Raw genomic sequence first — 26,601 nt, 5'->3', positions numbered from 1 at the left:
GTTTCAAGATATGGTTTAGCAGTTAAAAGCTTTTGCTGCCCTTGTATAGGACCGAGATTTGATTCCCAGAACCAGTGTGGTGCTCACAACAGCTTGCAACTCCTGGGGATCCAATACTCTTCTGGAATGTCAGGGCTGCTGCACATACATGGTACACATGAACTCACACAAGCAAATGCACATGAAAAGAAGTCACTCCAGTTATGTTTTACAGGGTCTCATAAAAAGCCATGGCTTGCTTGACACTATGTAGACCAGGTTGGCTTTGAATTGCAGTGACCCTTCTGCCCCTGCCCTCTGGTTGCTGGCATGATAGGAAGGTGCCATCTTACCTGGGTTGGGGTTCTTGATGTTACTGCTATGGTTAAAATACAACCCATCTTGCCTTTGGTGATCTGGCAGTGGCTCCTGCCCCAGATGGAGAAATCCTTCATTAGAGAGCCATACTGGGCTCTGCTTCTTAGTCTTCCAATGAGAGGCTGGGGTAGAGCAAGAGCACAGTGAACTGGGTAGGACTCCTTGCTGGCTTTCAAAGACTGGAGACATCTAGTGAGGGAGACGACCAGAAGTGAAGGAAGGTGCCAAGTTGGCAAGAAGTTAGGCACTGCCATGATTTTCCATCATGGGCCTGGTGGAACCTTCCCTACTGTCTCATTCTTATGTCCTTCATGAAAATAATATGGAATAAATGAAAAATAAGTTTTAATGTCTTTATTCTTAATTATGTGTATCTGTGTGGGCGTGCATGTGCCTAAGAGTACAGGTGTATTCAGGGGCCAGGCCCTTAGAGCCCCCGGAGCTAGAATTACAGGTTCACTTGCAGCGTAACACAGTGCCAAGAACTGAACTCAGGTCCTCTGCAAGAGCAGCACATGCTCTTCACTGCTGAGCCCTCTCTCCAGCCCCCCAAAATATGTTTTCCTTGCCTTAAAAAAATGCTGAGCAAGATGATTAGCCCGGATGGGAGTGTGGCCAGGATGCAGCCAGACGGACTGGGGAAGGAGTAACTCACACCCATGTTCTTGATATTCTGTAGTTTTCTCCAAGAATTTCCCATTTCCTGAATATCATCTCAAACTAAATTATATAAACCTTGTTTATAGTCTGTTGGCAAAGAGACGGTATGTTTTGATTCTCTTTCCAAAAGCCAGTTTATCTCTAGGAAGTTAGACTTCCCTGAAATCATCCATCCCTTGTTCCCAAGGTGGCCAAGCACTATGGGGGTTAAGAAATGGCTTCCTGGAGGAGGTATTTAAAAGCAGCAGGAAAAATGATGAATGTCTAAGAATGGAATCCATGAAACAGCCTTGGTGCTGGTTAGATTTTATTTTAACAGGATGTTTTCTGTTCATCTGTTTTTCAAAATATCAGTTATATCAATATTAGAAGTGTAAACAGGTACAAAATATACAGTACATAGAAACAATTTTCTTAACTAGTCTATTTCTAATAAAAGTATGCAGGAAGGAGCTGAATGGGCACCATGGTCTCTGCCCTCTTCAGGGAATCATTACCCATTTGGGCAAGAGGACCAGTGGCTGCTTTAACAAAATGGGAATGGCTATGTGTGATGGGGACAGCACTGTTAAGACAGAAACTTGGACCTAGCTCTAATTCCACTGTGAAGATACTCCAGGCAGGCCTGAGAGCCATTTACCCAGTTAGCTGGCAATCCAACTGCCTCCTGCATGTCTATGATGTGTAAGCACACACACCGGGGACTGTCCAGCTCGAGCTGCTGAGGCAGGAGTTCTGTCTTGATGATCTATCTGATCCATGCGTGTGGGACAAATCTTTTAAGTGGGCAAGATCTCAAAACCTTTCCACTGTTCTAGGACCCGGTATCACTGCTGCTCTCCCTAGCTCCTAGAACACACAGTACTCATGGAGAGGCTCTGTCCCCTCTGAGCCCTTTATTCCTCTTCTCTAGAAAGAACTGCCTGTCTACCTGCTTTGCAAAGTCATGGTTAATGGTGGAATGACATGTGAGGTGGAACCAGTGAGTCCATTTTGAAAATGAACATACTACACAATGGGCAGCCAACTGAAGCATCTATGGGTAATGGAGGTAGCCCAAGATGGGTGGCCCTGGCTTTCTGTGACTTCATGTTCGAAGGCAAAACACCCTTGAGATCAAACACTACTATAGCTCCATGTGATTCTTCTTAGCCTGGCCCAGGAGTCACTACTACAGTGGATGTTACCACCTTGGACAGGTATCACAGATGGCTCAAAACAGGAAAAGTCAGGCCTTGGCTTAAAGGGTCTTTTCAGAAGAGAAGGGCTGCTTCTAGTGGGGTCCTTACTGCTGAGTGGAACCTGTCAGTCTAGGCCCCAGCATGCCTGGACAGGACTGGAACTCAACCTGCCACAGGACTGTGTGGTCCACGGCTGGGAGTGCCCTTGCCTGCTTCTCCCACTGACCATCTTTCCAACACTGCTAAGACAAGGTGAGCACACACCTCTCAAAGCCACACCTCAAAAACTGGTCGTTGCTACCGTTTTTCCAGCTTTTCCCTCAAGAATTAGAGAAAAAACAAAACAAAAAAAAAATGAGTAATTAAATTACTTAAGATCCATTAAGGTGTTCAGTTTCACAGTCGGAATTCTACTTTCAGGCGGAGGCTGCGTTGATAGTCCTTCTTTCCAGTGATCAGTTCAGCAACATGGGATTTGGTTTTCTGCCATGTTTCCCTTTCTGCTTCTGAGCTTTCAGGCCATCCTGCTATCTGCATTCAGGGCTGTACATTCGTGGCTTGCAGGGGCCACAGGAGGGTTGGGGGCCCTCACAGGTCTCCACCACCATCATTGGGTCCCAGGACACTTAGGCCACAAGTCCAGTCAGTCACAAGGTCTGTGGATGCCATGGGTCCTTTGGCTGCGGGGCTCTTGAAGGGATCAGGAGGAGCCGGCAGTGGTGGGAGCGGCTGACCGTGTGCAGGTGCCTTAGCCACTGCCGGGTGGTTGCGCTGGTGCTTGCGGAGGTGGTCCTTGCGGATGAAGCTCTTTCCACACACTGTGCAGGTGAAGGGCCGCACGCCTGTGTGCGTTCGGTAGTGGTCGATGAGCTTGGAACGCTCTGTGAAGCGCTTCTCGCACTCGGTGCAGGGGAAGGGCCTCTCACCAGTGTGTAGCATGCGGTGGCGGATGAGGTGTGCAGGGCGTGTGAAGCAGCGGCCACACTCCCCACACCTCAGAGCGCTGCTGTCCCGTGCACTGCTCCCACCTGCGCTGCTGCCTCCGCCCCCGCCCCCACCTCCGCCTCCTGTAGCGGTGGAAGCTGCCCCGGTACCCGCCCCGTCCGACAGTCCGCAGCTGCGCTGGTGAGCACTGAGGCTCACCTGCAGCTGGAAGCTCTTTCCGCAGGTGGCACAGGTGAAGGGCCGGCCTCCGGGTGGTGCTGCTGGGTGCTTCTTCAGCCCCGGTTTGTGGCCGAAGCCTTTTGTCCGGCCGGGGTATTTGCAGGGATCATTGAAGGGTCTTGGGGCTTGGCTGGGATCCAAGATGGCCTCTCCATTGTCTGGAGATGAAAAAGGGAGCCCCTCGGGCACCGTCCTTGGGTTCAGGCTCACTGGAGGTTTACACCGGAAATTCCAGCCCCACCTGACTCCTCCAAAGAGCCAATCCCCGGCAGGAGCCTCCTCCTGTGCTATGGCAGGACTGAGCTCACCAATGTCCCTTTCTGGCCGAGTGGGCTCCCGCAGGCCCAGCACTGGGTCCTGGCTGGGGAAGGAACTGCCTTGACTCTCCCAGGCTCCTTCCTGGACAGGGCTGGGGAAGAATCTTGTGGCTTGGCCTGGTGCAAACAAAGTCCCATGAGCCTCCAGGTCGGTGGGATGCACAGGTGTAGCCACCACCTCCTCTTCTTGGACTTCTGTTTTGATAACAATTTTTACATCTGCTGAGAAAGAGTAGGACAGAGATCATTCTGGGCATTTTTAAAGGACAAAATGGGTCAGACACCTCCATCTGGAAACTCAGCAATTACTCAGCCCCACGGGCTCAATACCATAAGTCAAATGAGCATCCCGTCCTGGGTGAGGCTAACCAAAAGCTTCACCTGGCCTGGTGACTTCTTCACAGTAAAAGTAGCCCTCAAATTTGCTCCTCAGATTCTGTTTTCTCTTTCTTTAGCTATTAAAGTAAATTACGAATTTATTCTAAAAAAAGATTTTGAGTGTGGTGATCATGTACTAAAAATAAGGCAGAAGCACAGGCTTGCCTTGCCCTCTGAGGTGTCTGGGACTCTGTATAGCTGTCAGGCACATTCTTAGTCACAGCTTTATTTCATAGGGCTGCAAGATTAGCCAGGACAACACATGGAAAGGTCCCGGGCACACCATCTGGTACACAGAAAATGCAGCTATCTGATGACCAAAATGCTATCGAACAAGTGGAGCTGTTTGACTTTATATAAATGTATGAATCTCAACCTCAAGACCTGATAACAGCGTTCTTGGTGTTTTAGTATATTTGGTGGTGGGAGTGGTAAAAGATGACAGAAATTTTTATTAAGGTAATAGATAATTAGCTTTCAAACAAAAGAACATGAATATAAGAATGTGAACGTTGCTCTTCCCAACTCTGGCGGCTGCTGTCTTTGTCTATGGATATCTAGGAAGTGGTTTTAGCTCTGTCTGTCTGCATCTGGGCCTGGAAGCCACAGGTTGCCTGGGGGGTTGGGAGGTGGGGTGGGGAAGGCTTATCCTCTAGAAATCAGCTTATTTGAATGGACTGGCCAACTCTACCAGGAAAGAACTACAGGGAGAATCTCTTTTAAGCAACACCTGTCAATAAAAAAGCCTATGGCCAATGAGCTGAGGGAGGAAATAGGAGGTGGGACACTGGCAGGAAGAGAGAGGATTCTGGGAAGTAGAGAGGGGTGCAGGTCATTCCGGCTGGAACACTGAGGAGATGGAGTAAACCAGCCATGTAGCTGAACCCAGGTTGGAATAAAGGGAGATTCCCCCTGGATTTGGACCCACGAAGCTGAGGAGAGGAAACTAACTATGTGGAAGGCATAGAACAGTTTGAATGGGTTAAATCAGTTACAAGCTAGTTGGGGAATGAGCCAAAACTTGTGGCTAGACATTTATTAATAAATAGCCTCACGGTTGTCATTCCAGGAGCAAGGGCTGGGAGGAAAAATGATTTTTTTTTTTTAACAAGGAACTGTCTGTAAGAAACATGGGTATCCTCAAGAAAGGCTGTTCAGAGAGTTCTGAAGGAGATAGAGAGTAGAAGGCACAGAGAGCCATAAGGTAAGTGCATGCTGGCCGAGAGGATGGGACAACAGAGTCCCCATCCAGGCATTCACTCTCCTCTCCTGCCACTCCTGTACCTTCTGTGGATGCTGCTGTGTTGAGCTTCAATGTCCCATCTGAGCATGCTGAAGAGGGGTGGTGGGGAGGGAGGTCTGCTTGCCAGGAAGTGGGTGGGATGGTGGTTGAAAAGTTGGAATGGACACCTGTAAGGAAGAGAAATCGCAGCCTGTGGGTTAGGGAAGGACAAGGACATGTGAGAATAGTGAACAGGAAAGCGGAGGGAGGGAGGGCAGGGCAGTGAATCCTTGAAAGCTCCCAGTGAATGGCCATGTGCCTTGGTCTCTCTGAAGCCAGTGTCTTTTGTTTCCTTCTCTGAAGCACTGGGAAGTCAGATATTATAAACTCGCTCACTTTTCTCCGGTAAGAGTTGAACCTATGCCTCAAGGTAGGTTTGAAGAACTTGTTAGGCCAGATTTTCTTCTTTTTTAAAAAGACTTATTTTTATTTTATATACATAGGTGTTTTGCTTGCAAGTATATCTGTGCAACACTTGCATGCATTGTGTACCCTCAGAGGTCAGAAAAGGGTGTCAAATCCCCTTCTGACAGTTAACTGCTATGTGGGTGCTAGGATTTGAACCTATGTTCTTCAAAGAGTTGCCAGCACCTTAACTATTGAGCCATCTGTGCAGCAGCCTCCAGGCTGTATTTTCTGAGAGCGCACAGTTTCTCATATGCTCTTAGGCACTTTTCCAACCCCTACCCTCAGTCCCTAAAACTCAGTCTGCTTTCCTGCCTCAAGTACTTACCAGAGGTAGCATCTGTGGAGATGTCTCCTGCTCCAGAGTCCAACTGGCTGAGGCCCCACGGCTCTTCCCCAATATCTGGTTGTCCAGCTGCCCAGGCTTCCACACCCAGAGCCTGCTGCTCCTGTAGTTGGAGCTCCCCCTCTTGCTTGATTTGCATCAGGAGGTCAGGGGCAGGAACTGGTGCTCCAGAACCTAGGGAAAGGAGAGCACGTGAGACCTTTGGGCCCTTGGGGTGACCCTTAGGGTCTAATAGTACAAGAAAGCCATGGCAGTGGGTACCTGGGTTGATGAGAAGGAGAACATGCCAATGTGTTCAGGGTTAGGGATGGACCAAGGGCACTCCCAGCTGCCCTGGGATGCTGCCTTCACCTGTATGTAATATAGGAGCAGCAGCTTGAACTCACCCTATCTTACCCCTCCATTCTTGGTTAGTCACATGAGTTTAAAACAAAGAGTCCAGAGGTAAAGGAAAGCAATTCAATGAGCAGACACAGTGAGGAGCTGAGGATGTAATTCAGTTGGGAGAGTGCCCACCAAGCTCAAGGAGCCCTTGGTCTAATCCCCAGCACTGCGTAAAACAGTATGGTGGCATATCCAGGTAATCCCAGCACTTGGGAGGTAGAGGTAGATGGGTCAAAAGTTTAAGATCATCCTTAGCTACACAGAAACTTTGAAGCCAGCCTGGGATGCATCAGACCCTGTCCCCCCTCTCCCCAAAAAAGTGTATGTGTGGGTGGGTGTGGAATCATCAGAATGGATGGTAAATGACTCAGAGAGTTCTTGACAGATTAATAGCAAAGTTGCTGCAGTCATCTCAATGGATGCTAACAGTGGCATTTGGAGTTTCTGTTTAGGGTGAATGGCAGCTAGACATGGAGAGAACCAGAGAAACTCCCCCTAGTATTAGCATCTAAAATATTGGGGAAAACACAAATGTTTTTTTGTTTTGTTTTGTTTTGTCTTTTGAGACAGGGTCTTCCTGTGTAGCCCTGGCTGTCCTGGAACTCCCTCTGTAGACCAGGTTGGCCTGTAACTCACAGAGATGCACCTGCCTCTGCCTCCTGAGTGCTAGAATTAAAGGTGCCCACAACCTCTGCCAAGCAAAGTATAGCTTTCAAACTAATTAGAAGTAAGATAGTCTGAAGTGGGGGGGACTATAAATAATTCTCAAAGGAAGAGTGGGATAATGCAAAAGAGACAGGAATAAGACTGACATCCAAGAGAGGTGGGCGAAAGTCAGCAGGCTATCTGGACCAGTCATAACCTACAGGATGGCGCAGTTCACCCATATCTCCAGAAGTGTTCCAGTAGCAAAATTAGAAAAGGGCGAGCAGGTGGAGAGATGGCTCAGCACTTCAGAGCACTGGCTGCTCAGAAGATCTTAGAGCCAGGTTCCATTCCCAGCATCCACATGGTAGCTCACAATACCTGTAATGCTAGTTGCAGGGGATCCAACACTCTTTTCTGGTTTCTGAGGGCACCAGGCATACAAGTAGTAAACAGACGTGCATGCAGAGAGAACATACATACACATAAAATAAAAAGATAACAGAAAGCTAAATAGAAACCAGAAATTCCATGTAGGTATGTAAAAAGGTACATATATATATATCTAAGGGCTTAAGGGAAAACTGAAACATGAATTAGAAGATGGTGTCTGGATACTAGAGTTCATGAAGATATCAAAAAATGTGTGGGTTGGAGCGACAGTGGCACATATGTGAAATTTTATAGGTTTGCATGTTTATGGTAGAAAAGACAGGATGAAAATTAATGGGCTAATCAGGTAATGCAAGGTATCACAAAAGAAGAAATGCCAGCAACAAAAGCATTTATGTATTTGTTTATTTATAGAAAGAGTTTCACTGTGTAGCTGTGGCTATCCTAGAACTCCCTCTGTAGACCAGGCTAGCCTCAAAAACAAAGGTCTTTATAAAGAATAGAAGGAAGTTATACCTGTGCTTATGCCTCAAAGGCAGTGGGAGGGGATCACCACAGCAGATAGTTAAGGTCAGTCTGGGCACCAGTCTGATATCCTGTCTCAAAATAAGAAGTGGGAAAAGAAACCAACCCAAAAGGCTGGGGACATAGCTCAGTGGCAAAGCACTTGCCTAGCATGTGTGAAGTCTGGGTTTAATCACCAATGTGGGGTGTGTGTGTGTGTGTGGATCGAGACTGGAATTCGTATATTAGTATAAGGGAAAATAATGCAAAGAACAAAGGTTAACTAATTTAATATTAAGCTAGTTCAACGCTAATAAAATCCTAGGAGAAGGGAGAGAGCATCTGTAACCAGCCTCAGAAGGAAACAAAAAAAGTAGACTTGGTTGCAGCTAAGGTTTAAGGAACATACTGTAACAAGTATTGTGAATCTGAAATGTCTGAGGCAATGGACAAATTCCTAAAGTTACACTTCTAAAACCAACTAAAAAAAGGAACAGAATACCTAAATAATCTTATAAGTAAAATAAAATAAATCTGTTGTCTAAACCTTCTCATGAAGAAAATCTGAGACCCACGTGGCTTCAGTGGTATCTTCTGAACACCCAGAGCAGATCATTCCAACATCAAGCAGACTCTTTGAGCAAATAATATTTAATACTAAAAGCAAGAGAAGGCAGTCTACAAAAGGAAAATTACAGTCTAACTCAAGAACAATGACAGATTTAACAGTTTTAGAACAAACAACATAATCTATAAAGTACACAAATGATCATGATACAATAAGGCTTATCCCAAGACTGCAAGGTTGGCACAACTTCAGGAAATAATATAACTTACTGTATCAGTACTCTAAAGAAAACAAACAAAAACTATATCATCTGAACAGATGCCAGAGTCAACAACAAGCCCATTCTATACAACTGTAGTCCCTCCTGCTGGATGTGGTAAACATGTAGGAATTATTTTGTGGCATTCTCAATGTGGAAAGTCCAAAGCAGTTTCTTTGAAATCATGAATAACCAGGGTGCAGACTATCATGTGTATATTCCTAGGGTGTCCATTATTCTGCTATATCACTAGGGTTCCTGTTACCGTCTCTGTATCATTAGGGTGCCCCTTTTCTACTGAAGGATTTTCTGGGATTTCTTAACAGAATAAAACAAGAAAAACAAGCCATTATGGATTTAAAACAAAAACCAGCACATCTTTATTAATTAAGAGTGTGATTAATTTCTCAGAAAACCTGAGAACAATTATTAGAAAAGTTATTAGTATTAATGAGAATTTTAGTAAGGTTTCTAGATAGAAATGTCAACAAATTCTTTTTTAATACACTATTAGTGTTCTGAGGTGCTGATCAACTGCTATTTTTCTTCTGGGTTATGGATCTTAACCCGAGAAACAAAGGAGGAAAGTCAGTGAGGCTAAGTTATTTTCTTGTGTGATGATTCAGGATTTAGCTTTTGTCGTGGACAAAGACAATTTTTATAATGACCCTAGTGTCAGAGGTTAGCCTGGGCTGGGCTGGAGCCTGTTCCCAGCAGGGAAGTTGAGGACCTGTGTCTGGAGGTGCCTAAGGCCCAGACACTATGCTAGTTGAGCTCCTGATCCTTACCTCTTCAGTGTGATGCGTTACCTCACACTTATCAGAGGCTGGATTGAAAATAGAACCGGCAGAGGTCCTGTTATGTGGGAAGGGTGTTTTCTGCTTCTACTCTCCAGAAATCAGCAATAAACAAAAACTGCCAGTTAAAACAAGATACCATTGAGCACAGTAATTGGAAACAAAAACAGAAGTACAAAGGAACACAGAAATATAAGTAAAAAGTAAAGATTTTTTGGGCATAACATTATGGAACTTCAAAGAGATATTATTCAGAACATTAGATTAGACAGAACAAGGACTGCAGATCATCAAGGATAACATGACCCAATGACAGTGAAAGTGTCAATACCTTGCAATCTTCAAACCCCATTTATAGTTTTCATGGTACTCGATTAGGCAGATAAAGTTTCCCCACAACAGTAAAGGAAAAAAACAAAATGCTAGCTGAAAGTACCATGGTCCCTTCTGCTCAGCATAAAACCTAATTCTGCTGGGTTAAGGACTTGAACATGTGAAAGCTTAACACTTTCATTTCAGTTGGAAATACAAGACTTTATGATCTGGTGACTGGGAAACATTGCTTAATGGAAGACACAAAAAAGTTCACTCACAAAGGGAAAGACTACCGAATCCAAGTGCAGTGGAGGGAGAAGCATCTGTGCTTTTCAATGCAGCACTCAGCACACTGCTCAGTGGTGGAGCACTGCCTATTCTATACCTGACCCTGGAGCTCCATCTCCTGCATACACACAGCTACCCACAACTAGAGAAGGTATCAGCACACACAGATCGTATTAAGATATGCAAAGAACTTACAGTAATAAAAAGACAAATGGAACAGCCCACAAACACAGCACACAATGCCTCATCTCACATACAGTTAAAGCCACTTCACTCCTACATGATGGTCACAAGTGAAAAGAATCTTTCAAGAGGCGGGAGAGGAGTGCTAGGTCCTGCTGGTAACCCACTTCAACAACACTTTGGCATCACCTGTTAAAGTCGAGTCCTGGCCACTGCCAGGTCTGCACTAAAGAAACCATTGCAGATGTCAAAGGATTCTCACAGCAGCATGCCTTTAAAGCATAACCACCAACCCAAAATCCACAACTAACTCCAAATAACCCAACATTTAGAAAAAATGCAAATACTCCCTATCAGTAAAAGAAATACATTGTGTTTGTCATAAAACTACAGAGTGAAAAATCATGGAAGTGAACAAACTGTCCGGGTTTTTTTGTTTGTTTTTAATCAACACAGGAGGCTCAAGATGCCAAATGAAAAAAGCAAGCCCAAGAAGGAAATCTGCACTATGGTACCATTCATAAAAAGTTGAAAGCCAGGTAAAACCAAATAATGGTTTTTGGTAATAAACAGAGAAAATAATGTAAAGGAAGGCAGGGAACGATCCACTCAATTTCTGATTTCTATTTGTTTACAAGGAAAGGGCTGGGCCTTGGAAGGTTCTGGTGGTTCTCATTTCTCATGCTGGATGTTGGACATACAAGTGTTCCTGAGTAGTCTCTTGCCATTACGTGTGATGCACAGTAACAGAAAACCATACTCTGTTGAACAAAAGCACCCCTCAATGTTTGATAATAACACTATCTACAGTAAAAACTTCTGGGTAGATGGGATAGAGTGTAAGTGGTCTTTGCTGCTTTGTGGGTTCTTCTTTTTCCCACTCTTTCTTTATCCCCTGCCCCCATAGTTTTATCCCATAAGAGAGAAAGAAGGGGGAGAGATAGAGATCCTTGAGTCTAATTTCTTTCTTCTTGTTTCTTCTTTGAGCTCTACTAACAATTGGCAAACAACCCCCTGCCCCCAATGACCAATAACCACCAACCTCACCTCTCAGGGCCCTGGCATTTATATATCCTCTGAGTTCCCAAAATTCAAAAATGTCACACAATTGCACAAAGTGTCTGCAGTTGGCAAAACCACGCCTCTGCTAGAGCACGAGGCAAATCATAGTCAGCTGCTGTGGACAGTCTGAAGCAGCCCTATATTCCCACACTTGGGATTAAGATGAAAACATTCCCATAATATTTCTGTGTTTTTAAAGAAACAAAAATTCCAGAATTCTCATAATAGAGTACTTGCCAACCACATGTGTTGTGGATTCCCACACAAAACTGTTGGCTAGATACAAACAGAAGGAAGTGTGTGTATACATGTGTGCATGGTTTAGGTGGAAACTTCTGATATCTTTGGAAAGTTGATTATGCTAAATTGATATTTTGCTGGGGCAAACAGGTGAAAGGATGTAAGGGGAGGTACTGATACTAAGGTCTAGTTCCCTAATTGGTTCTTAGATTTGTCAATAAAGAAGGGTGGGAGCCCATTGCTGGGCAGAACTTCCAAGTGGGACTTCTGGGTCCCAGGGGGAAAAGGCAAATGAAAGGAAGGAGGACAGGGTTTTTTCTGCTGTGCTTTGGAATGAGAAAAGCAGCAGTCATGTAAGGTCTTGGGCAGCTACATCCTTCAGCCTTCGCTGTGGAGGTGTGCTGGGGGGGGTAGGTGGGGAGGTTGGCAGGGGGTCTGAGGAGGTTGGCGGGGCTAGCTGATACAGGCCACAAAGCTTAGGACAGGAGGAGAAACACTGATAATAATTGACGAGGGCATGCCTTTCACAAGGCAGGAGATTCTGTGCCCAGCAATTGTGCCTAGCTGGCAAGTTCTAAAATAATAAAGCTGTCTTGTTTGTCCTTTATCCATTGATTCTAGGGCATTGGGAGTGGGCTGGTGGAGCGGTCGACTCCCAGAGCATAAGGTGGGTAAAGAGAGAAGCTAGGTTAGAGCTGGTGGATAAGCTGCTGGGAGGAGCTGGTAGCTCCAGGGCTAAGTTGGTAGTGTGTTTTTAAAACTACACACAACAAAAGGGTGTTTTGCTAAAATAGAGACATGAAAGAATGTTTTCCTGGAACAGACAAGGTGAAACGATGTTTTGCTATAGCAAACACCTGAAAGGACTCTTAAGGAGTATAAATATGACCGCATAAACAGTGGAGCATTAGTTTGGTTTGCTCTGCCTCGATACTCTTTGCTCATCTTCGCTAATGACACACATGTATTGGTTCTCCTTACATGGCATTTTAGAGCTCAACATGTGATAACAATGTTGAGAGAAACTCGCCTGCTCATGAGGTTCCTGTGGTAGCTCGCTGCTTCAGTGGCCTCGCCTCAGGCTGGTTGGTGAGCCTGGTGGTTTCTTTAGGATTAAACTGCCCTTGCTGATTCGTGTGGTGACTGCCAAGTGGACTGGACTGCAGCTGCTGATTGATATTTGGTGTTTGCTACTGGACTGAACTGCTGGTATCCTGACAACAAAGACTGGACTCAGCCCCAAAGAACAATTTCTAAACAAGTCTACTTCCTCCATGTCCTAATAACTTTTCTCTTCCACTTCCTCTGGTGGGTGGTGGGCTAGGGGAGGCTGAATGCTTATTAAAATAGGTTGAAAAATTTATACCTACATACAGTACCAAAGGCAGTAGCCAGGACCTGATACATATCAGGCAAGAGCTCTACCAGTGAGTTACATCCCTATCCAGCCTTTGTTGTTTGAGACAGGATTTCACTATGGATCCTCAAATTTCTGATCCTCCGGCCTCTGTCTCCTGAGTCATGATTATAGGTATGCATAGCTATGCCATTAAAGCTATATTTTATTAAGGTTATATACTAAATCACTGATTTAATAGGACAGCCTAAGAAGCTCTTTTAAAGATTTATATGGTGTGTGTCTGTGGGTATATACAAGTGAGTATAGGTGCCTGGAGCTGGAGTAACAGATGGTTGTGAGCTGTCTGACATGGGTGCTGGGAACAGAACTTGGGTCCTCTGAAAGAGCAGCAAATGTTCTTAATTGTTGGCTCTCTGGCTCCTTTTGAAGAAATGTTGGCTCCTTTGTTTTTGAGACACGGTCTCACTGGGTAGCCTTGGCTGGCCTGGAACTTGCAATGTAGACCACCAGACTGGCCTCAAACTCAGAGATCTACCTGCCCCTGCCTTCCGAGAGCTGAGATTAAAGGCATGCATGCTTTACCATGCCTCGTCCTTTAGAAGATACTTTAAAAGAAAATCCCTAGCCAGGTTTGGTGGCCCACACCTGTGATAAGTAAGCAGGGATTCAGATGTGAAGTAACCAAGAAATGGAAGCTGTTTTCGTGATACTGTGTCTGTGAAATGTTGCTTTGTGGGTGAGCATTTTGAAACTGCAGGAAAGTTATTCCCACTGTATTAAAACTAAGGGGAGGGGATACTTTCCCAATTTGCCACATTTGTGAACTAATAAAAGGGTCTGTATCATCCAAGGACCCAGGCTTCAAAATAGTGTTGATGTTATGATTTTGATTTCTTAAGAGGGTTTTAAAATAAGATCATGGGAAGAAATGCCCTAGAAGGTGCTCCAGTGTACCATGATTTGGGAGGGAAAAAAGTTACCTTTCCCCACAAATAAGCTACTTACGTCATATAACCTCTTAAACAACAAGTGCAGGACAGTTTCCAGATACCTCCCCAGGTCAGCTCTATAGAGGGCACTACGTCTCTGCTTCACCTTGCTAAGTAAATCACTGCTTCAACTGAGGCCCTCTGCTGAGTTCTGCCCTGTAAGACAAGAACCCAAGCAAGGTCCACCCAGGTAACAGACCCAGCAAGCTTGGGCACAGTGAGATTCTGTCTCAAGATGAAAGTAAATAGATACATTTTAAAGGAGGCTGGGGTCCATACAGCTCAGCAATAGAATGCTAGCTCGACATGAACAAGACCCTGAGTTTGATCTTCAGTGCTGAAAACAAAACAACCAACTTCATCAAGTCACAATGCATATGGAAACTCTAGAAGTGTACCAGCAGCAAGGAAGTCTCCTTTACAACATCTTAGTCAAATTGCCAGAGCACAAAAAGTGTTACACAATTTAAAAAAGAATGCACAAGTCCCTGGGTTTTATTCCTACCTTTGCTAAAAGGACTCCCCATGAGTTGTTTTTTTAAAGGATCAAAAAATCAAAGGGTGTCTGAAGAGATGACTCATCACACTAAAGAGAGCAGCATTTTTTAAAGCCTGAACTGAAGTCAAAGAACACATATACCTGTTAAAACTACATAAAACACAAATAAGTCTAAAAGAAAATCCTTGATCACCTAAGAAACTATCAACAAATGAATCTTGTGGACAGAAAAGCTCTGAGTTGTAATGATGGCAGGCAGTTCTCTTTAGTTAAACTATAAAGTAAGTGGATGCAGTTCATCCATGCTCCCAACAGGATTACATCAAGAACTTAGAGACTCCATAATGCACAGTGAAGAGCAAAGATGTGAGAATAGCTAGACCAGTTTAAGTTGCAAGCAGGGCAGGTTTGATACACGAGGTGTTAGGGCTCATGAGAAGAACAGCTACAAACAGGACAGAGAGCTTGTGAACAGCCTCATGTATATGCAGACATTGGTTCAAGCTGGAGGTGATACTAGAAACCAGCCAAGACAGGAGTCTACTACCATGTTTTCAGCCAGGGTCTCATGTATTTGAAGCTGGTCTCTGGTTAGTTTTTAGACATTTCTTATTATTGTGTATGTGTGTTTTGAATGCCAGTGCCCAAATGTACACAGGTTGGAGGAAAACTTTCATGAGCTGGTTCTCTCCTACTCCTGCTATTAGTCTTGGTGGTAAGTGCTTTTCCAGAAGAGCGTTTAGCCGTCCCTGCAACTTGCTTTGTCACCAAGGATGACCTTGAGTTTCTGATTTTTCATGCCTCCAATCCTCAGTGGGTTAGAGGTGTGTGCCACCATGCCCAGTGGAAAAATTTTAAATCTCTTTTGCAGCCTATATAAATATTAATTCTAGAGGATTGAAGAATTAAATGTTTAAAAAGTAAAAACCTTTAAATACATATTTAAAAAATACAGTATGGACTAGTAAGATGGGTGAATGTGTTTCAGGTGCCTTTAAGCTGTCCTTTGACCTCCATGTATGTATGTTTATACAAACACATACATATATACACACATCCCTAAATTTAAACTGTAATTTTAAAATATTTATATTTAAAAGGGCTGCAGAGATGGCTCAACTATTAAGAACACTTGTTGTTTTTGGAGAGGAACCAGGTTCAGTTCCCAGCACCCATATAGTGGCTCCCTACAATCTGTCAATTCTAGTTCTAGGGTGTACATGGTGTCTTTTTCTAGCCTCTTTAGGTACTACAAACACATGATGCACCTATATAAATTCAGATAAAACATCTATACATAAAATCTCTCCAAGAAAAAAATATTTAAGAAAATACCTTTCTCTGCTTTCTGCCTGCTCTGAGATGAGCAGACTTTTTTCCTTTTTTTTTTTTTAAAGATTTACTTATTTTTATTTATGTGCTTACACTGTTGCTGTCTTCAGAAACACCAGAGGAGGGTGTTGGCTCCCATTACAGATGGTTGTGAGCCACCATGTGGTCCTGAATTGAACTCAGGACCTCTGGAAGAGCAGTCAGTGCTCCTCACCGCTAAGCCACCTCTCTAGCTTCTTTCACTCCTTTATATATGATATGATATTCTGTTGGAGAAATAGCAATTAAACTGAGATAATATTTCTTCCCTGCCTCACTGGCAAATGTTTCTTATGAAAAGTGGGAAAAGACATCAGAAACACATTTCCCAATGCTGATGGGAGAAGCTTCTGTTAACTCTGGAGAGTGGGGGTACTGCCAGAGGTGGAGTCCAGTCCAGGGAGGCACCTTGGGTCTGCCCCAGAGAAACATCAGTATGCTGATGCAAAGACTTGCTTAAGGATGTTGCTGTCATGCTGTTTGTGGCAGTGAAAAAACAAGACAGTACTAGGAAAAAACCCTACACCAGTTGTTCTTCCTTCTCCTCCTCCTCTTTGTTGTTACTGTTGTTGATTGTTTTGATAAGGATCTTGCTATGTAGTCCCAGGTGGCTTGAAACTTCCTATGTCATCTAGGTGGCCTTGAACTCATAGCAATTCCATCTGCCTCAGCCTCCAAAACACAAGCATATATTACCACACATGGATTTTTCTTTGATTGTGTTTGAGAGAGAATTTCAGTGTTGTACTCCTGGCTGGTCTCAAGAGTTTCCTGTGTTTCAAATGCGGAGATTACAGGCATGTGTCACACCCGCTATATAGTTGTTTTTCACCTGTTGAAAGGTCTAGACCAGGAGCACTAGCCCCACCTTTGACCCCAGTACTGAGGCTATGGCAGGAAGGCCTGCACTAAAATAGCAGGTCTGTCTCCCACAGCAGCAACACCCTAATGAGTTAGTAGACAAATGTGAAATGTAGAGTAAAATACAATGACATTTATTTTGACTTTGAAAAACACAAGAGTAATGAAGGGCAATCAATCAGTTACTGTGTGAGGAATGGGCCGAGTCTACAGAGGTAGCTAATGGTACCTTAAAGATGGGACTGAGCATACACTCAATACCACTTCCTGAATTCCTACTGTGTTATGAAAGATTCTGCATCTCAAACCATCCGTGAACAAAACACATACATTTTTATCCCTTGGAGTTTATAAATGGAAAGACATGTATATAATAAAAAGATAAATGCAAAACTACCGGGCTGGAGAGATGGCTCAGTCATGTCAGAGATGGCACTGACTGCTTTTCCAGAGGTCCTGAGTTCAATTCCCAGCAACCACATGGTGACTCACAACCATCTGCAATGGGATGTTCTCTTCTGAAGTGTCTGAAGACACCTACAGTGTACTCACATATAAATGAAATAAATAAATCAGCCCCAAATGCTAAACAAATAGTTTGGATGGACAGTGGGACCAGAGCAGAAAGACATGAAAATGGGAGGATGGCTGTGCTATGGAGATCAGATGGAAAGTCAGGAAGTATATTTTAAGGGGATCTCTGCTGGGTCAGCAGACTGTAGGAACTAAGGATAGGACCAAAGATGGCAACCATTTCAGGAAGGGACTGAGATTTGTTAGGAGTCTAGATAACTCAGTGGGAGGACTAGGGAGAAGGTGTGTGTGTGTGTGTGTGTGTGTGTGTGTGTGTGTGTGTGTGTGCGCGTGCGCACGTGCGCGCACACACACACACACATGCGCATATAGAGGACTAGAGAACTTGGGTTTTTGGGTTATAGCTAGACAGATGGAGAAGCCAGAAAGATGAGGGAAGAATGGGTTTCAAAGGGTTACCAGATTGCCTTGCCTTGGATGTACTGGCCATGGTTATGGGGTGTGGGAAATTCAGGCAGAAGTCAAGGGTGGGGCACACAGCTAGACACAGACAGGTACTGAGACCTAAGCTGCTTTGAAGGAGAAAGGGACTGTGAGGATAAAAGCACACCGTTTTGGGAAGGTCTCATGGGGCAGGAATCCCAGGAGAGGGAGGTGGCCTGTGTATCCAAAGACATAGCTTCAGGAAGCAGTGCTGATTGGGTGTGTCCATGGAATCCCTGTGTTGCAAACTTAATCTCTTGATCTCTGTTACTGGTATTAGAGGCAGAGCCTCTAGAAGCAATCAGGATTAGATGAAGTCATGAGTATGGGATCCCCTGTAATAACCTGAGTGGCTTTTTAACCAGGGGAAGGAAGACTTGCTGTTCTCAAATGAAATATCCTTTGGTGAGGTCAGCAAGAAGGAGCTCACCAGGTATGGTTCCGTGACCTGGACTTTCCAGGCTCTGGGTAGGGTATAATGACCCAGCTGTGGTATTCAGTAATAACAGAAAATGGATTAAGTCAGTGAGGATGGTGACAAACTCATGAGGAAGAGGCACCCAGATGAAACGGATGACTTAGAGAATACATGCTCTCTCTAGAGCCTGAATGGAGGCCAGAGAGGTAAGGCCATCTTGGGAGGGGTCAAGGGAGGGAATGTCTGCTGCCCTTGAGAAGGTAGCATAGGGCAGAGCTTACGGCCAGGCAGAAAGGATGTCCTTAGACTATAGTAGCTAGGTGAGCAGAGCTACAATTATGACTTCAGAGCAGCTGACCCAGAATAGGAGTTGGAGGGCCCTAAAAGAATGTTGTTCTGGAACTGCTGTGTAGTCCAGGCTGGCCTTGAACTCACAAAACTCTGCCTGCCTCTGCATCCCAAGTGTGGGGTCAAAGGCATTACCACTGCTGCCTGGCAGATTCATTTTGTCTTCTGTGTGTGAATGTTCAGCTCATATGTATGTATGTGTACCACATGTGTGCCTGATGCCTAAGGTTGTCAGAAGGTGTCAGATCTCTTACAACTGGAGTTACAGATGGTTGCAAAACACCATGCAGGTGCTAAGAGCAGAACCTGGGTTCTTTTTAAGAGCAACACATGTTGTTAACCACTGAGCTGTCTCTCTAGTCCCTGAGAGTACGTTTTTAAAATTAAAAATGCCCTTTTAATACTAAATTGAAATACTTGGTTTGTGAGCCCTATATAAACAGGGCTAGGTTTGGCCTAGGAGTAGTACTTTATCAACCTCTGAGCTAGTGAGGGAACTGAGGTGATCTGGTGATTGCTGGCTGATAAGGAGCTCCCACTAAATGGTCAGGAATACCAGGTGAGTGCTGCAGGTTTATAGGTTTGCCACTGGCAGCTGTCTGAGTGCAGGTGCAGAGCAGACAGTCAATTTTTCGGGATTACAGTTTTGTCAAGTAGAGTGAATATAGGGAAAGTGAGAGGAGGATGAGGAGTGTGAAGGCTTAGAAGGTCCTATAGACTGAAGACCTATTGGACCAGAGGTTCAGACTGGAAGAACCAGGAGCAGTAAGTAGCTGTGGAGTCCATACTAGAAATGTGGAAGGAATAAGGAAGCCATAACCATGCCAGGACAGTGAAGAGGGTAAAGCCACCACATGGATATAGCAATCAGCAAGAGTAGGGAGGAAGAGGATGGCAAGGTGCTCAGAGGTCTAACATTGTAGCTCTCAAGACAAGGTTTCTAGAGAGAGGGAGGGAGGGAGGGAGGGAGGTAGATAGGTGTGTGTGTGTTTGAGTGTGCTCAAGGGTCAGTGATGAGGAGCAAGGACACCTGACTTTTGAAAGCCAATGCCAAAGCACACGGGAAAGGACAAACAGCTGTAGGGCAGCAGCACGTGGGAAGAGCCAAGACTCAGCCTGAGCCGATAGATGGGAATACACTGGACCCAGGAGTACTGCTGTGCATGGTGGGTCCTGTAAAGCACCATGGAGATCACAGGAGGTGAAGAGAAGAGTCCCGACAAGGGCATGCACCAACTCAATCACCCCAGACGACTAGACTGGGGAGGGAAGAGCAGACAGGTTCCAATGGACAATGGAGTGAGGGCTAGCAACTAGCCGTTTCTTGGACCTTATTGTTACAAACATTCAGAAATAAAAGCAGGCACCAGTAACCTCTCACCCTTGGCTTTGGAAGTCAAGGCCACGTGTTCCCCATCTCTTTCAGGGAAAGAACTCAACAGGCACCTTTCCACCATCCAGTTGGCACTGTTCCATGTGCTCAGCTCTAGACTTGTTTCTGCCCTTGTCTGACTTACATGAAGTACACACGTACAACACATAGAAGGTAACCACAGGAAGTCGGAGTGATAGGTCAAGGACACAAACCCAAGGACAGGCAAGGGAGGAGGCAGAGGTTGAGCAGAGACAATGTCTCTCACCGAAGGACCCAGCAAGGTCTTCCTTGCAGCATCCTAGCATCCTAGCATCCTGTCCTCCCTAAACATGTAGAGGTGCTGACTGGCTGCAGGGAAATCTCAGACACTGTTTAGTATTAACATCAGCTGAATAAACGCCTGATTCCAATTTCACTGGACCACACAGCTTGCCAATGGGTTCTGAAACTCCTAGTGTGTTTAAGGTTGGATGACTCCTTGAATGGTTCTGAACAAGCTCGTCTTCTACTCTCTCTCCCTCCCTCTTCTCTCATCCTCTAATTCTGTGCCCCTGCTTCTGGCTCTGCTATCAATGTCCAGGAGGGAAATGACTAGTTTCTACAACATAGCTGAGTAATCCGGAGTTATGACTCAACCATGAAAGATTTAGGTTTGAAACGTCCTCTCTGTCTCTAGGAAGAGTCACACTATCCTGGACCTTTACTCTTGTGTTCATTTGGTCACTTGCTGTGTCCCTGACCTTTTCCCAACCCTTCACCTGGACTTGGGTCCACAGGAACCTCCGGGACCTTGGGGCCAGTGCGACGCCAGGTGCATGGCTCCTTGCCTTGTTCAATCTGGGAGAGGACCTCGGGTTTGGAGATGGCATAGTCTGAGGAAAGACAGGAGGTTAATCTTGCCACATTCTCATCAGAGCTGGGACAGGCAATTGTAAAATCACTAACAGCCTAGAAACTAAATGTCTTGAGTGGTGCAGAAGAGCAGTTATCAATGGTAGGCATTCTGCTCAAAGTCTTCGAGCAGTCCTGTGTAGAGTCCAGAGGGTGGGAAAGGTGCTATTGCACATGAACAATGCAAGTGAAAGACCCTACCCCCTAGTCGTCTGTCCACATAGCTGGTGGTGCTGGACAAGGCCACATTAAGCAGCAGCATGTCTGCAAAGCAGAATCCCACCAAATACTCTTGGCCAGGAAGGAAGACTAAGAAGAGGGTCTTTCAGAACAGTAGCTCCAGGGGTGGGAGGAGCAGGGCTCTGGGGCAGAGAAAGAGCATCTGTCTTTAGAGGCAAGGTCTACTCTATTATCACAGACCCTGTGCTGTGTCACATAAAAGCCACCCAATCCATGTTAAGAGAACAATTCCTTTGCTAAAGTGGAGTTGGTTAAAAATACACTGCAGAGCTGCCAGCACACCTGTACTCCAGTCTCAGCCAAACTGGAGCCTAGTGAGAACGGAGGTCACCACTTTCCTCAGTCTGCTACTTCGTCAAGCAGAAGGGAATATCTGACTCTGCCTTACAATATGAGGTGGGAAGACAGAAAGGTGGGGGAAAAGGAATCTCCTTGCTCAGATTATCTAGGACTCTGCATACGACTGTCATGAAAACAACCATATCACAAAGGGAGGTCTGGAACTTGTAAAATCATGCTTTCCAGAGGTGTGTTAGGCTTACCCAGGGAAACCAGTGTCTCGTAGTTGCCCCTCATCACATGCTTGTAGAGCTCCTTCTGCCAGTCTTCCAGCTTGCCCCACTCCTGATCAGAGAAACACACAGCTACATCATCAAAGGTCAGGAGCACCTGAAACCAGTGTCATACTCGCCCACCCTCACACTCTCAGGCATGGACCCTCAGGCTAACCACACCAGGGCTCCCAAAGGCTACCTTGGGGACCTCGCCCTTGCTGCCAGGGGGCAGCCGCAGGATCCAGAAGTTTCGGTTCCGTAGCAGATTCTCCACATTCTCCAGCCGCCGTTGCAGCAGCCCATACTCCTGCAGCAGGGTCCCCAGCACGGCCCACTTGCCCTCCAGCTGGTTGCTGAACTCCACAGCTGTCTTCTCACAGTCAGCCAGCTTCTTCTCTGCCATCCCAGTTCGACCTTCTAGAGAAAGTAGTCGAGCAGCCTGTGATTCAATTTTCCTTTCCATAGCCTGAATTGTAGCTGCCATTGTCCATGGAGAAATCTTTGAGAAAGAAGAGAAACTAGCATCATTCTTTGCACTGTTGCCCTGAGCCTTCAAGACCCTAGGCATAGGGGAGCCAAGCTGGGATTGGGGAGCCCATGTATATAGGAAGTATCCTATATCATGTAGCAGATCCTGCCTTAGTGACAGCCTCTTTCGGTATAACAGAACTAGCCAGAGTCTGGCAGGTGCTTTGCCTCAGGACCTAGAGCACATTGTGTAGATTCCTATCTTGGTGCTTTCCACCCTATTCAGTCATTTCCTGTATGTCACTACACTGAGAATCTCTTCTGGTGGACACTGTGTCTTTTCACAGCACAGTGCTAAACACATGGTAAACACACAGTGCGATTTTGCAAAATAAACAGTGACTTAGCATTGCTGGGTGTTTTAGTGGAGAAATGATACACTGCAGATTTACTAGGGCCCAGCCTGCACTCCTGTCACAATCGCACAGGAACTGCATGATGATGACCTAGCAAAAACCCCAGCTGCTTCAACTGAGAGGCACAAACAAGGGGGTTGCTCAACTGCTTTTTTAAAAAAGCATCTCATGTCCCCACTTAACAGACAGATAAGCTCAATGGCTAATTCTCCTTCTTCTAGGACAAGCTGATTTGATCCTTTCTTAATTGCCCCACCTCCCTGGGCTAAAATTACCATTATTGCTAATTTTAACCAACCAAAGAACTGAGTATTTTGCTTGTTTTTGTGACGAAGTCTCACATAGTTTTGGCTGACCTAGAGCTTGCTAAGTAGCATAGGATGGCCTTGAACCCTTGATTTTCCTTGCCTTCACCACCCAAGTTCTGGGGTGACAAGTGTTGTTATGTCTCGCACTCTTTACATCACCTGAACTTCCTGTAAGGTAAGAATCATTCTCAGACATGACCTGTCTTGAGATCAGGGATAAACTATAATCTGGTGAGGAAAGCAGATAGACAGTCATACTTTTCACATGTGCAACAACAATCACAAGACTGATGTGTCCCTGTCATTGGGAGTGGCATAGAAGCTTTAGTGACTACCCACTGGGGATCAAGAACACATTTGGGTAGGGAGTGGGAGGAGCTCTTCTATGTACATCTAAGGTGCAACCCACAGGATAGATTGGAGATCCTGGCATGGCACCATTTCTGGTTAGTGCCTCGAGATGATGTTTCTTATATCCTACAATATTCTTCAACAAAAAAGGTTGGTGAATATTTGCAAAACACAAGTTCTAGAAACTAGTGTGGACTCCTCTGAGTTGCTGAGAACAGAAAGTGAGAAGACCTGAGAAAATGGGGACAAGAGAGCTTGGCCAGAGGCAGAAGAGCTTGCCTGGGTGGTGCTCAAGAGTTTCTCAAGCTGTATAGGAGGAGGGACACTGGGTCTGACTGGCAGAACTGTTAGAGGGACCAGCCCTGACTCAGGCTACCCCAGACTCTAAGAGTTTATTTCATTCCCTCTGCTGCAGTCCCTGTGATACACAAAAAGACATCTGCACAAATATCTCTCTTGTTGATGTCATTCTTGTTTAACGTGTTTTTAAAAATAGGATCCATGGGTCTTTGAAGTGTCTAGTTGGAAGTAGGGGCTGTGCTCTGCTGAAGCCTAAACCTTGCTATAGTTAAAGGGAAGATGGGATAGTCAACTGCTGAAAAGCCAGGAAAGCCAAAACTCTGAGCTAGAGAGGAACCGCTGGTCTAAGAGGATGCCAAATTGTTCAACTCTTTCCTACCCACATGCTGAAGTCCAGGCCTTCTCCAACCCCTTCCAACTCTGCAGCCTCATATCCAAAACCTCATCTCCAAGCTTGTGGACCAGTCTTGCACTGTCCTGTGTCTGTCTGTACCTTATCTCTCTTTGCCCAAGCCCTAGAAACCCTAGCCAACTCAACTCACAGAAGCACAGATTACCTGGCCAGGCAGGAGGAGCACCAGTCTGCTAAGCACCTGCATTCGAACCTCGTTTCCACCAGGTTGCTATGACCTCTTTCTGTTCGACCATATGGCTACTCGTGTACCTGGATTGCTTTCCTTATTACAGTCATTGAACTGTGAGCACTTCCCACACTTTTCTTGCTGAGATTCTTGGCAAGTTAACTTCGTTGGGCCTTCAGCTTTTCTTTTGTACGAAATAATAACTATAATAGTTACTACCCCACAGGTTTGCAGTGCAGACAAAATCGTGCCTAAACCGGGCTGAGTGCAGCGCCAGTCTGGCTGGACAAATACGAGCAGTACTCGCGTGCCGCCCGGGGAGGGTTGGGCACATAGTGGGTGCTCACTATCTACGGAATCGACGTCGGACACCTCCCAGGTGCCACCAGGCCGCTGGGGGGAGCTGGGGGAGGGAAGCACCGGCCCGGCGCTGAGGAAGGAGCCCGGCCCGGGTACGCGCAGACCGGGAACTTGGCGCGGATCGGCCTCCCGAGCGCGGACGGCCGTTCCCTGAGCTCGGCTCCACCCGGTCCGGTAGGCCCCGGCGGACCTCGCGGCCGCTCGTCGCAGCCACAGGACCCGCAGGCCCGGTCTGGCCCGGAAGCCCTCCTGGGGCCTGCGGCACAGTGTGCTGGGCCCCGGCCTTCCGGGGCCCGAGGCCGCGCGGGCCAAGCGCGCGGGCCGCCCTTACCGGAGCCGCGGCCGCCTCGGCCATGGCCCTGCGCTGTCCTGCCGGGAGCGGAGGAAGTCGACGCCGCGGCGCGCGGCCCCACGCAGGCCTGGCCGCCGGGTCCTCTCCGCCGGCAGCGCCGCCCGCCTGCCGCTACCTTCCCCGCCGCGCTCCTCGCAGGCCGGCCTGCTGCCGCTCCGCCCGCAGCCGCACCGCCGCCGTCAGCGCCCGGCCGCTCCACACTGCATCCTGGGAGCCGGCGCCGCGGCCAGGCCGACGAAGGCCCGTGAGGCTTCCTGGAGGCAGCGCGGCGGCACAGCTCCACCTGCAGCTCGAGCGGCGAACGGCAGCGCCGGCACCCGCCTGCTGCCGCGTCTGGCCCCGCCCTCCTCACGAGGCCCCGCCTCGGTCCGCCCTCCGACCACGCCCCCGCGCGCCGCCACGCCCCCTGCGGCGCCAGTGCTTTCCAGAAATGTCCACGCAGTCACGGAGCAGTGGCCACCTGGTTTGGCGGTATAAAGCTTGGGCGTACGGCCTCGGCAGGCACCCCTGGCACGGTCACTTCCGCAGCTGGCCAGCTGTAGCACGTCTATCTTTGCCTTGAAATGGAATGAATACTTCCAACAATAGAAATATGGCTTGATAAGTCACAGTAGGCTCTCTGTAGGATTATCTATGTGTGTTATAATAAACATTTCAATGATACGAAAAATGTGGGATTTTCTATAATTGTAGTATAATAAACATTTACCTGGTGGGGTTTTGTTTTTGTTTTTGTTTTTGTTTTTGTTTTTTTTTGGAGCCGGGTACCGAACCCAGGGCCTTGCGCTTGCTAGGCAAGCGCTTTACCACTGAGCTAAATCCCCAAGCCCAATAAACATTTTAATGACATGAAAAATGGGTTAAAATGCCATCGTTTAAAATTGTTTTGAATGGAGCTGGAGGGTATAGCTCAGAGGCTAAAAGCGTTTGCTGTTCTTGTAGAGGGCTGGGTTTTGGTTCCCAGCATTTCACAACAGGCTGTAAAATAGTTTCCGCAGATCCAACGCCCTCTTGTGATATACCTGGGTACCAGGTATGCATGGAAAGATGTTGATATAATGAGAGTAGTCCGGAACTATCCCTTTTTGGCGTTAAAATGTGTGTATAACTGGATGTGTGTTATCATGTTTATTATTCATGTTCATATAGTGTTCATATAAAAGGTTATGTCTAACAAAGTTTAGGTAGATTTGGAAGCATGTACATTAACATGTCGGTAGCTTTATGTTAACAGACTACAGATCGTTTGGAGGCATCTAATTTTTTCAATTCATATTTTTGTTTTGTAATAACAAGGGAAAGAAGAAAAAAGTCAAAATGTAAAATTTCTCCGGAAGCCTGGTGTGGAGCCCCCGTGTGGCAAAGAAGATGTTTTGCCTTTCAGAATTACCTTCCAATGCACCCCAAAGTAGGAACAACCTGTAAGACCTGGACCAGTGCCTGAGATCTTTTTTTTGTCATTCATAATTTATTTTATGATTTACTTTTATTTTTGATTATGTATATGCATGCATATATGCAAATATGTGTACTCATATGCCGGGGGAGGGGTTCTCAGGTTCTGGGAGCGATCTGGGAACTGAAGTTTTGTTCTCACTTTTAATCACTGACCCTCCTTTCCCAGCTCCCTGACTGTGCTGGCTAATTTTATGTTAACTTAACACAAGCTATAGTCATTTGAGAGAAGGGAATCTTAATTGAGAAAAAAATGCTTCTGTTGCCTTGACATCAGCATCTGCCTTCAGGTTTCTGCCCTGCTTGAGTTCCTGAACTGACTTCCTTCAATCTTGAACAGTGCTGTGGTAGTGTAAGAA

At 46.1% G+C, this 26,601-nt stretch overlaps 1 protein-coding gene across 4 annotated transcripts; it reads right to left on the bottom strand.

The window, feature by feature from the left end:
- Positions 1-1,307: 1,307 nt before the first annotated feature.
- On the bottom strand, positions 1,308-25,160 carry Znf746 (zinc finger protein 746). 4 transcript variants are annotated; one of them, XM_032906615.1, is made up of 7 exons: positions 24,767-25,159; positions 21,851-22,150; positions 21,640-21,721; positions 20,725-20,838; positions 6,073-6,264; positions 5,342-5,467; positions 1,308-3,901 (listed from the first exon to the last, which is right to left on the bottom strand). In XM_032906615.1, the coding sequence occupies exons 1-7, from the start codon at positions 24,788-24,790 to the stop codon at positions 2,787-2,789; spliced, it is 1,953 nt and encodes a 650-aa protein (XP_032762506.1). In that variant the 5' UTR covers positions 24,791-25,159; the 3' UTR covers positions 1,308-2,786. The 4 variants fall into 4 exon arrangements, with proteins under 4 accessions (XP_032762506.1, XP_032762507.1, XP_032762509.1 ...); XM_032906616.1 differs by having other exon boundaries at positions 1,308-3,898; XM_032906618.1 differs by lacking the exon at positions 5,342-5,467 and having other exon boundaries at positions 24,767-25,160.
- Between the last annotated feature and the right edge of the window lie 1,441 nt (positions 25,161-26,601).

Source organism: Rattus rattus, chromosome 6 (genome assembly GCF_011064425.1).
Source record: "Rattus rattus isolate New Zealand chromosome 6, Rrattus_CSIRO_v1, whole genome shotgun sequence".
Lineage (NCBI taxonomy): Eukaryota > Metazoa > Chordata > Mammalia > Rodentia > Muridae > Rattus > Rattus rattus.
The sequence above is the reverse complement of the archived record's forward strand: the minus strand, read 5'-3'. Positions and strand labels throughout refer to the sequence as shown.

Coding starts and splice junctions, on each gene's coding strand:
- Znf746 (XM_032906615.1), bottom strand. CDS start 24,790: ATGGCCGAGGCGGCCGCGGCTCCG. Junction 6,265..20,724: donor TCCTGTGGACCCAAGTCCAG/GTGAAGGGTTGG, acceptor TCCTTTCCCTAG/GTTCTGGAGCACCAGTTCCT. Junction 3,902..5,341: donor CACAGCAGCATCCACAGAAG/GTACAGGAGTGG, acceptor ACTCTTTCTCAG/CAGATGTAAAAATTGTTATC.